We start from the raw sequence: 12,775 nt of genomic DNA on the forward strand, positions 1-12,775 counted from the left end.
TAGAACTAGATCATAATTTCTCATAGTCTTTATTGTCTCCTAATATTGATGACATAACTAAAATAAAGACAAAATCATCTAAATAATTAGACAATTCCTTCATAATGTGGCATAAACATCTTGGCCACATTTCACGAGTTTGCATGATACGACTAATAAAGGATGGAATATTACATTCTCTTGACTTTTGTGATTTTGAATCATGTATTCAATGGCTTAAGGGATTAAGAAAGGAGCCACTAGAAGTTCCAACTTGTTGGAAATACTTCACTCTGATGTTAGTAGCCCCTATCCTGTAACCATCTCAAAACATACATCACTTATTACATTCATTAACGATTATTCACGTTATATGTACCTATATCTGATATGAACATTAGAGACTTTTATTGATCTTAAAACTTTGGTTTTAAACCAACTTGATCATAAAATAAAAGTTGTGAGATCAAATAAAGGAGGTGAGTATTATGGTTGATATAATGATACTGGTTAAGCTTCCGGTCTTTTGAAAGGAACATGGCATAATAAACCAATACACCATGCATGTTCTCCTCAACGAATTTATGTTGCTAAAAGGAGAAATAGAACCTTAATGGACATGGTGAAAAGTATGTTTGTCAACACTAACTTACCTATTTTTCTTTGGACTGAGGCTTTACGCGTAGCTGTTCATATACTCAATAAGAGTTCCATTAGAATTTGTCCTTAAGACTCTCGGACAGAAAGGAAACTGAGTCTAAAATATATGAACGTATGAGGCTGTACTGCCAAAGCACAACTCTATAACCCTAACTTAAAGAAACTGGATCCTAAATCCCTTACTTGATTCTTTATCGGTTATTAGTTTTACTATTTTTCCTACACTACTAGCATTATTGACACATAGCATGCCACATTTCTTGAGAACTAAGAGATCAGTGGGAGCACGACAAATCATAACTTAAGATTTGCAATAAGTACAAGAAGCAGGGGGAACCACTCGTCGGTTATTATTACTCCTCCGATAACTCCTCTTGTACCTAATGTTGTTCCTAATGTCACTGATCTGCCTTCTCCTAATCAAAATCCTAATCCTCCTAATCTACTAATGATAAAGCATCTTATTATTAATGCTAAAGCATCTTCCTTATTGAACCTAAAAATCAACTCAAGAGATCATCTAGGTCACACAAGGCCATAACTTTTGATGATTTCATAACTTATTTAACTGAAGTTGAGGACATTGGAAAGCTTGCTGATCTTATTCCTATCAAGAAGCCATTAATAGCGATCAGGTCACTTAGTAGAATTAGACCCGAATGGGAACGTCAAACGCTATAAGGCCATAACTAGTTGCGAAGGGTTTTACTCAAAAGGAAGGAATCGATTATCAAGAGACCTTATCTCCTGTCTCATAAAGATTCCTTAAGGATCGTCATAACATTCCTAGCTCATTATGCTTTAGAGTTACATTAGATAGATGTCAAGACTACTTTCCTGAATGGAAACTTGGAATAAGACGTATGCATGTGAACCTGAGATTCCAGAAGGTAAAAAGCACATGGTCTGCAAGTTAAATAAGTCCATATATAGGTTGAAGCAAGCATCACTAAAATGGTACTTTAAGTTTAATGAAGTCATAAACGACAAGACTTCCTAAAGAGTCAAGTGGATTAATGCACTTATCTCAAGATCAGTGGGAGTAAATTTACAATCCTTGTTTTGCACGTGGATGATATTCTTGCAAGTAACAACTTGGATATGTTGCGTGAGTCAAAGCATTTACTATTCGCAGAATGTCGACATGAAAGATCTCGATGATATCTCTTATGTCATAGGTATCGAAATACATCGAGATAGGCGTAATGATGTTCTAGTTCTTTCTCAAAAGACTTATACTGAACACATCTTAGAACACCATAACATGCAGCACTACACACCCACTATAGATCGATTAGTAAAAGGAAACATATTTGATTGTTTATGAAGTCCGAATATTGAGATTAAAAGGAGCAAATGAGGATGATACATTACTCGTAAGTAGTTAAGAGCATTATGTACGTTTAGGTCTGTACTCATTCAGATTCGCTTACATTACCGGTATGCTTGAGAGTAACTATTTAATCCCATAATAGCACACTGAAAAGCGGCTAAAAGGTTCTACGATATCTCCAAAAGACCAAAGACTACATATTAACTTATAGAAGAGGTGACAACTTAGAATTAGTGGGATGTATTAATTTCAATAAGAAATCTACTTCTGGATTTATATTTATGATTAGCTGGCAAACCCAACTTTTGACGGATTCATAAATAGAAACTGACTACAACCTCTACCATGATGGATGAACGTTCATAATTTCATGTCATGGGATGTTGTTATTGAACTTGGTTAGTGGACTCAAAGTCGTCAACTTTATTACTAGACCATTGAAGCTTTACTGTGATAACTCAGCTACCGTAACTTGCTTGAACGGTAACAGTTCTACTGGCGCTGAGATGTATCTCGATACGAAGTATCTGTTTGTGAACGGAATGAGGAAAATGTTCTCTGTATTGAGTACATAAGTACACATAAATATGCTAATGGATCCAATGACCGAAGGTCTTCCTCCTAAAATCTTCGTAGAATACGTGTCGAAGATGAGACTTACTAAAAGACCCATTATGATAGCATGTTGTACTTATTGGTCATTATTATTATGTTAATGAAAATTTTTCCTCCTTATTCAGATTTTGTTTGTCTATTAGATACACTTCGAGCTCATAACAGTGTAAAGACATTACATAACAAAATTTGTCTTAGTCAATTGATCATTGTTTATTAGTTTTAAATTTGAGTCATAGTTTGACTAGTGGGGGTCCTGAGTTCATGTTCTTCTCTACGACTGTACTTATTGGCTATGATTTCGGTTTAAAACAAAATGAGTATTATCCTGGCCGGACTTACTGAATACTCATAGATAAATGATTGCTTGGTCAAGTGGGAGAATGTTGGAACCACGTTAGTGTGACCGTCACTGATCATGTATCATTTCTGATATGATAATTGACGATAACTGAAATCCCTATGTCTAGTAAATATATAATGGGCTTATTTACCTTTAGAGACGTAGTATAATGTTTCCTATTAGGTGATTGTAACTTAGAGGATTAATGGTACACACATTAAACAGCAAAGGGGTTGAAAGTGTAAATGCTCTCATTATAAATAGAGAGTCATTAACCCTAAGTTAATGTTAATCTCAAGACATATTACACCGTAATTTTTGTGTGTGTATTCCTCTCTAATTCGTGCATTATGTTCCAGCCGAATTATTCATCCCATTATTACTCAATTACCTTGTTATGGGAACCCGAAATCAATAGCAATTATGCTTTATGCTCTTACAGGTTCCACATGACGATTGAGGATGTTATATCACTAGAATTGAATCATGTTTATTCCAACAAGTTCTTCCAGTTATCTTGCTCTATAAGCCCGTTGTTTTGGTCTAATCTGAATGTTCCAAGTATGTATGACATTCCTTACATAATAGCCTTCAATAATTCTTCTCATTTCATGAGGTGGCACACTTGAATCTTTAAATGCTCTTGTGGTGTTCAGTTGTTTCATGTGGATTGTAAAGTCAGTGAACAATCGTGTCAAAATATTCCTTATTTTGATGTGCGACTACTTTAATGCCTATAATATCGTTAAAGAATTCAAATGCTTGACTAAGATACTCCCTCCGTCCCAATTTAAATGTCCACATTTGACTTGTTGAGTTTTTCTTCTCTAACTTTGACTTTAAGTATTTTTGTTTGTATAATATAATACTTAATGAAAGTTATATCAATGAAAATTACATCCAAAGCTCAATCTATTCATATATTTTACATCAATTATGGCTTAACACACACGAAACAATTTACGGTCAAAGTTACGAAAAAAAGACTTCAAAAGTCAAAATAGGACATTTAAATTGGACGGAGGGAGTACTATTTTTGAGCATGTGATAACACATTGCCGGTTGTGAATTCCACTTAGGCGCAACGATGTGATTAGGTTCTAATCGGACTTGATACTCAAACTATGGAACCTTGGAAAAAATCTGTCAAAGTCGGTTTAATTGGTTAACTCATGTCAAAACTGTGTCAGAATGGTCAAACTTTTGAAGTACTGTTGATATGTTTGGAGTATCTCAAAGATTATCTTTATGTTTTTAATCTATTTCTATACACATAATTTCAAAAGTTATTTTTATATAAAAAATTGTGATTTCGAGTAACAATTTTTGCAACCTTCCCGTAAATGGGTTGATAATTAAGCTTTTATTGATTATGATACAGAAGAACAATTTACAATGGAATGTGGCAACCATTTTATAGAATAAAATTGATGGTTCAGCTAGTTTGTAAGCTTGTTTGTAGCATCTTCGTAGGCTCTAATTTCTCAACTCTTAAAATGAACTAGTCTTCAATAATTCATTAGAGACAGCCCGTTGGATGTTGTATGCCAGATGCAGTCCCGGCAGCATAGGCACATGATGACATCACTTGTTGATCACCATTGCCACGAATGTAGTTTAGGTTTACATCTTGTAGTCTTATTGCACTGCATGGGTTCCCCTGGCTACAATCCAGTTTCACTGCAACTTGACTGGCTGATGTTCCGTGGATATCCTGATACACTACGTTACTGATCTTTATTCCTGACACCTGATTGGGGCAGTTATTGTTATTCGGGCAGTACCTTTGTTCAATGATAATCGGATTTTGAACGTTGACCATGGTCAGATGCTGGAAAAGAACACCAGTTACAAATCCATGGCTAGCCCTTGCCCATGTCTTTATTCTCACACCATTCTGAGTTCCTCGAAAAGTTGCTGTTGTCACTGTTACGTTTTTGACACCTGGTTCATCTAATTCCCATCCTAGACTCCCAATGCTATATAGACAACAAAAATGCATACATATCATCTAGTAACTCAAATTGGAGCTGTTTTATAATCAAAGTTATGTAAATACAATTAGTACCTGATACCATGACCTGGACCACAAGCCACCTTTTCTATCCAGAGATTACTGTTACCAGGACCTATAGAGATACAATCATCCCCTGTTGCAACTTTAGTACTCGATATGGTGACATCAGTCGACGCCATTAAGTGAATTCCATCTGTGTTAGGACTAACACTAGCTGCTGATATACTTACTCCCTGTAATTTGACTGTCGTGCATGCGTCTAACAGAATGTGGAACTTCTGGCTGTTTACCGACTTCAACCCGCTTATCACTATGTTCTTCGAATTGTATATTCCTAGAGTCTGCATACAACCATATCCTTAAAACAATTAATCAGTTCTTTACTCTATACTTAACCGTTTACACCTTTATATTTCAATCCTTAAACACATATATTAGTTTTACTATTTTACCCTTAATATATATAATTTATATATAGGTTTTGGTTCAAATAAAACTAATATTGAAGCAAGGTTCATGTGAAACAAGTATTAAAGCATGTACCGTGGCTCCTTCCGGACAGCTTTTGTGGGAGGTTTTGCAGGACCAAAGAGAACCCCCTCTGGCATCAAGCGTACCGCCAGAAATGGTAACATGGTTCACTCTATGAAATCTGATCCAGTCACCAGAGCTGGCAATGGCGTCATAGTTAGAAGGAGCAACAAGGGTGCCATAAATGCGTATCGTGATGGCACTACTATAGCATCTTTCACCAGCAAAAGTAATGGGAGTTGCTATTAAGTAGTTCCCCGTGGGCACGTATATTGTGGCTGACTTGGTTGTGGAACATGCAGCAGACCAAGCACCGAGAAAGGCCTTCGTGCAATCCGTGTAGCCATTTCCTTTGGCTCCAAAACTTGTCACATTGTATGTAGCCGTTCCTGCTTCAGCTGATGAGACTAGAAAAATGATGACAAGAAAAATAGTTTTCAGGTTATACATGTTTAATCAAAAGAAAGATGAAGAGAAAAGTGAGTGCGAATGCGAAATGTGTATTTACATATAATATATGCAAATATATACATAGATAATAATGATAAAGATATTAGTATAATGATAATGATAAATGATAATAAGACTTAATAAAAAGAATAAGAATAAGAATCCTAATAATAATAGCAGGATATATTTGATTAGTAATTGTGATTAGTTCATGCATTACAAAAATGACAAAGTGATACGAGAGTTTGCATAAGTTGGCAGATCGTGCATATTTAGTCTATGTAACCAAATAATCCTACAATGAAATTGCTTGTAATGTATGATAACTATATTTATGAATTATGTTCATTAAAGTCATAGGATAATGATCAATATTAGTAGCATAAGAACAGGAAAGCCATGTGGCCCTATATAGAAATCACGTTTTGAGTTTCTGAATTATGTGTAATTATCAAAGATAAAGCTAAAAACTCATGAAACTAACTTTAGAATGTCTAATTTTTTTAACCATTGTGTAATTGACTACTTCAAACACTATATAATTTTGCAAAACCGATATATATCTAAAATGTAACTAGAAGATGACTTTGAAGATATATTAAGACTCTGCTTACCCAAACATCATCCATGAAAGAATTTCATCGGTTCGGATCAATGTGTCTAATCCAATACAACAATATTACAGCAAAATCATTATTATAGGAATGTATAGTTTCATCTTAAAACTTTAAAACCCAAGGGTTAGTTACGATAAACGAGGCGTCTTTCAATATTAATGTACATCAGGAGACATACCCGGAAACACAACACATCATGTACCTCTCTTGTATATTATACATAGACTATATGCAAACTTGATTTCCAAAACAGCTTATTCAGGAGCCCTTTGAACTAATTAGACCCCGGGGAAATCTCTTTTTGGGGCATCATGACTTGATTGCCACATTCTGTGACTCGGAATACCCCAGAAGCATAAACATACTCACACTTGATTTATATAGCTAGACCCCACGATCAGATCATGATTTAGATATTGTGTACAATCATGATACATTAGTCTCGTGACGGTCTCGCTCAAAAACTGTGATTTCTCCATTCCAGCAGCACGTAGCAACTACATTTGATATGACAGGATGGAATGCCACAGCTATGAGATCGCCTGTTTTGGTGTTGTAGAAGTAAATGCAACCATCTGAGGAGCCACAGACGAGCTCTTTTCCCATCCAGGCTGAATTTACATTTGATGGGAAACCCGGAAACACCATGGTCTTCGTACCTTTTGTACTTATCAAGACTAAAGGGAGGTTTGGAAGAAAAGATTGCTATGTAATTTCCATTTGATTGCACCACAAAATACTGATCGTGTGGATGATGTCGTATACATGGAGAGGTGTAAGCTTCCACATAGATCTGAAGAAGACAACAAAAATCTTAGTTTCACCAAAGTGCATTGTAACAAAAGAGACAACCGAAGTATTGGATCAAAAAAAGGATAGCTTTAGGTGTGGGTCGAAATAGGCTGGCTGACATGCGATATATGCTAACAGAAAAACTATATGATAAATCTATTATGAGGTTTTTATGCATTCAGATAACATTTGGAATGCCCTCCACCTCGGTTGACCTGTTTCCTTTCGAGTTATGTATATATTAGCCTAACATATTTGGCCTATTTAAGGTAAAAAATAAATAAAAACATAACCCATGTAGTCCATTTGCAAGTACATTTTAGTCAAAATCAACACCTCTGAACATGGGTAGAAGGTAAAGAACCGTAAAATACATATACATTATCACGCTGTACCTAAGACCATGATGATATCAAGTACAAATAATGTATCTCAGCCTCTTCCAATTATCAAGATCCTCTTGGCCATGGTCAAATAACATATAGATTAGCAAGTTCCATACATATGTTTCAAGAATAAATCAACTGTAGACATCATAAGAGAAGCTAAGGCCGGGCACCACCAGAGCCATATACACTAATCTAACAGAACCTAAAAAACTACATAAAAAATTTTAGGTGACATAATGGCAGATTGAGTAAACTTCGCAAAATTAGGTTTGGGTCCTACAGATAAAGTTTTTAGGACGAATCAAAAATAGGTTGGGTTAACCCCTCCACACTTTTTGTTATATTACAAGAACTATTTTCATCTCATGACCCAATTATTTTGGAACGGAAAATGCATTAAGCAAGTTATGAAGTGTAAACGTTTGAGTATGCTATGGTTGACTTTTTTAAACCAATCCACCCTTTTGACCATTTAATGGGTTGAAATTGGTCCATGATGAAGCAATTTCAGAAGCTCGTTAGCCAGAGCAAAGTTGTGAAAGTCGCTAGGCGCTCCTAGGTAGGTTGACTAGGGAGTTGGGAGTACTCGGGTCTATGCGGGAAGTACTGGAGGGGGAGGGAGAGGGGGGGGGGTTTCAAAGCCGTCAAGGAGGGAGTACTCGGAGTAAATCGGCCGACGCGGGTCAACTCAACGCCCTACCTTGTAGCGAGTACTCGGGGAGTTTTGTGACAGTGAGCCAGAGAAAGTACTTTGGCCTAAGCCATTTACGTCACACTTTGTAGTTTGTAACCAAGAACTATGGAAGATTGAGTTAACAACTCGTAGGACCAAACTAAGTGATGCTCCATAAAGGGTTGACTTTCAAATACATATGCATACAGAGACACAAACATGTGTTAGTATACAACTATACATAGGTTCGAATTAGAGTGCATATACAGACTTACATACTTGCATAAATAGACACACATATTTTAATACATGTTTTCTGCGCCAGTTATATATCCCACAGTGATTGAGTGACATTATTAATTGATCTTATCATAACTGACAAAACTGCAAGTCTGTGTGTAAAGCAAAGTCAGTTGAGCATATACCTGGTTTGATAAAGGAACCTCTCTTAAGACATCCCATACGATAATAGTGTTCTCGCTAATGTTGCTTCTGGTTTCATCACTGGAAGAAATAAACCATCTTGTATCGTTCATGAACTCCAAATCGAGAATCGGACCAAGGCCACGAAAATACTGATTCACTGCATTCCCAGTTCTAATATCCCATAACCGAATGAGGCCTTTTGATCCCCCAGATAAAAAGAGATTGAAGTTATTAGGATGAAATTTAGCAACTCCAACAACCTGATCTTCCTTAAATACACCTACGGGCGGTCGTCCGTCGTCGTAAAGTAGTCCCCGCGAAGCTTTCGGGGAGTCTTTAAGCCTTTATCAACATCGATTAATCTTGATGTGCAATCATATCCACAAGAGAGTAAAGAAAGACCTTGCTCTGACCACTGGATGTCTTTTACTGCTGCAGTATGAAGGTTGAATACCCGAGCTTTCTTCTCTTCTGTGCTCCACACATTCCATACATTGATGGAAGACATACTAGCAGATGCAAGCAGATGAGCTGCAAACTATCATAGTGAGCACATCAGAACAGTAAGCATCAACTCTGAATATCACTTTAAATTCAGTTAGTACTCGTAAGGAATACAGAAAACAAAAAAAATAGAAAGTAAAGCAAATAACACAACACTAAAGTAAAACATCCTAGTTTACTAGAGGTGGAAAAATGGATGGATGGGTGGGAGGAACTGGGACAATGGGTCAAAATGAATTTGGATTAATACAAGGTTTATTATTCGGCACAGGCCAGATCTGACCGATCCAAAATGCTTTCTGTCAACAACGTTTTTGTGCTATGATGTCTGTTAACCATGCTTACAGAGTTATATCCATCTGATAGTAATCTAATCTTTGCAATAAATGGATTTAGATGGTTTTGTCATTTATGCATTAGAAACTTTGGGTGATGCTGGACTTGTATGACACATTAAGCTGTTACCATGTAGGCTACCCATGCGTTCCATTGGAGATAAAATATTAACTCCACTAAACCCAATCATTAGTAGATGGGTTGAAACTCAAAACCACCACCTCTAAATTTAACCTCCATAAAAAACTATATCCAACTAAAAAGCATATGATCAATCACAAATCAGCATGGGTTGTGGTAGACTTGTCAACAGATTAAAGTACCAACTATCAAGCTAAGTTCATTTCTCATGAATTCGATGAAAAGAGTTATATCTGATTTTGAGAACCAAAATAGAGTAAGTATTAGCTGAATTAGCCAATGCAATTCAGGTAATCGTATACTAGAATTTCAATAATCATGAGTTGATCTCTTTATCTGGCATGGAGGTCAGACATGTATGTACAAAGTCTAGTCATACGCCACTGTCAATAAGCTGGCTTTATAAGGGTTTCAAAAAGAGCTACATGATCCAAGACTTGATAGAAGAAACAGGATACTCCTGAAACTGTTCTGTTCAATAATGTCAAAACAACACTTACAATAAGTTTGTGACCATTGTATCGCATTCACAGCCTTTGTATGGCCAATAAAGGGTGTGGACATCCTCTCAAATGTACTGCCAGAATTAGCATAGCCTTGTGTTCGATACCTCAACGATGACAAAATGTCTTTCCTAGCCTTATATATGAATCTGAGATACTTCCATAAACTGAAATTTATAAACAAAATGAAAACAAATCATGAATGACCTCATGAACACACTTTATTTCATATAGATTAGATGACCACATACTTAAGCAAATAAGGAAGACTATACGAACTGGATTTCCCATTGCTAAACATAGTTTGTTCCATAAGGATCTCAACATAGTTCCTGAGCGGTCCAGACATTATCATATAAAACACTTGGCAATAATCAAATTGTTGAATTGCTTTGAATGCATTTTATCTATAAATATATATACATACACACACATAAAAAGATCGAGGACACTTTATTGCTTGGATAAAACAAATGTAGCAATAAAATTCAATTGTAAACCTTATACATCTTTTTAGTTCCAAAGTCTTTCTGCTAAAAAAAGTGCCATGTTGTTCTTATGGCCGATCCCACTTAAGGGGTGGTTGGTATGAGTGAATCAAAGAGAATGGAAATGTAATAGAGAATGAATATAGTGAAAAGAGAATAAGTATTTGGAAAGAGAATCGATTCCGTGGTTTGGTACAAGCAGAGAATGAATATATAAAAAATACTAAATTTTAAATAATAATCAAATTTAATACATATAACATCACTAAAACAAAAAAAAAATTTAAATTCCCATCAATTCTCTACATTTCATAGAGAATTGAAGGAATGGAATCGATTCCCTATTCTCGATTACCTTTCTTATTCTCCATTACAACCAAACATGACAAGTGTTTCTCATTCCATTTCCACCCTTTCCATTTCATTGTACTAAACACCCCCTTAGGTGGGTTGGTCATAAGGTTTCCCTTAATGGGTTCTTTGTGTGGAGGTCAGGGGTTCAAACCCCGTGGTGTACACAAGCACAGAATTTAATATTTTTATAATAAAGACAGAGTCCGAACATCTTAATAGATTACGATAAAAAGAAACCAACTTTAATGTTGTCAAAGATTGCATTATTTTAAAATCTAATCTTACAAATCGTAACTAAAAACACAATCTGCTTAGCAGGTCGCTAACCCTTACTCAATCATCTGTAGACTTATAACAAGAATCTAACTAAAGCTTGTCCCTTTTAGATATAAACATAAAACTCATACTCTGTAAATAATAAGTATTGTCTCCACATGTAATCACTTTCCTAAACTTATCAATAAACCTTAATTATATCATTTCACATAAAGACCCGTTATGAAAGCTGAAAGACGCAAGCTGAGAGACAGAACCTCGGGAAGAAAAAGTCTTTTATTTTCAACCAATAAAAACAATAGTCAAACTTTGAATACATTTACACACACGTTTTCAGTCTTCTATTGAAAAAAAAAAAAACAACAAAGACACTTCAGAATCTTACAAACATTACAGGGTGTTTGGCCTAGCTTATTTATGAGGGCTAATTACTTTTTTAGCTTATATTTCACAAGATAAGTCATTTGGGTGTTTGGCCTAGCTTATTGAATATAAGCATTTGGGCTTATATAAGCTTCTCCAACAATGGTTTTCTAGCATAAGCCATTTCAATAGGTAATAAATTAGGTAAGCTAATCCAAACACTATTAAAAGAGCTTGTAAGCTTATAAAATATAAACATAAACAACTTGTAAAATAAAAACATAAGCATAAAAATATAAGGTGTCTTATCCATACTTTTGGTTATCGAAACAACCACGGAGACAAAGAAAAAGGAATACACAAAAGAATCAGTGAGTGAAACACGATTTCCGGGATGGTGTTTGTCCTTCCCTCACATTGGTGGAAAGAATGTTCGTGGACAAGGGCATTAGACAATATTACGAAGTCTCACTGTCAGAAAACTCCCTTTTGCAAGATAAACATGATGAAAATACGTTGCAAGCAATTAAAGTACGACATCCAAGGGAGATATTGACCCATAATTACCTCACTTGATGTATCATGAGGTATGCAACAACATATCTTATCCTAGGCAAATTTCTATTTAGATGGTGCTTGTTGTTCATATATATATTTAGCTTAAGCTAGTTTTTTTTGTAAGGATTAGAAATAGAAGTGTAGCTTGTAAGTAGTTTGATTCCATATAAGTTTTTGTTCCACAATTATTTATGTATATATATTCTTATTGATTCATCCATAAATGAATTCATTGAAAATTACATCTTCTTGTCATATTTTGTTGTGCATCTTTAAGTTTCTTTAATTACGAGTACTTTCTAATTATTTTCAAGTTGTGTAATGTTTCATTGTTTAATTTGTTTTAAAGCTGATTAAATCTTTCAAGTTTATTTTTCGATAACTAATCAGCCTAGAGTTAATATGCACAGTAGCTTTCAGAAATCTG

At 35.3% G+C, this 12,775-nt stretch overlaps 1 protein-coding gene and 1 pseudogene across 1 annotated transcript; both read right to left on the minus strand.

The window, feature by feature from the left end:
• Positions 1-4,449: 4,449 nt before the first annotated feature.
• Positions 4,450-5,928, minus strand: LOC122594247 (polygalacturonase-like). The gene is made up of 3 exons (XM_043766718.1): positions 5,491-5,928; positions 4,999-5,288; positions 4,450-4,909 (listed from the first exon to the last, which is right to left on the minus strand). The coding sequence occupies exons 1-3, from the start codon at positions 5,926-5,928 to the stop codon at positions 4,450-4,452; spliced, it is 1,188 nt and encodes a 395-aa protein (XP_043622653.1).
• Positions 5,929-6,971: 1,043 nt separating this feature from the next.
• LOC122591667 lies at positions 6,972-10,658 on the minus strand (annotated as a pseudogene).
• Between the last annotated feature and the right edge of the window lie 2,117 nt (positions 10,659-12,775).

Source organism: Erigeron canadensis, chromosome 3, assembly GCF_010389155.1.
Source record: "Erigeron canadensis isolate Cc75 chromosome 3, C_canadensis_v1, whole genome shotgun sequence".
Classification (NCBI taxonomy): domain Eukaryota; kingdom Viridiplantae; phylum Streptophyta; class Magnoliopsida; order Asterales; family Asteraceae; genus Erigeron; species Erigeron canadensis.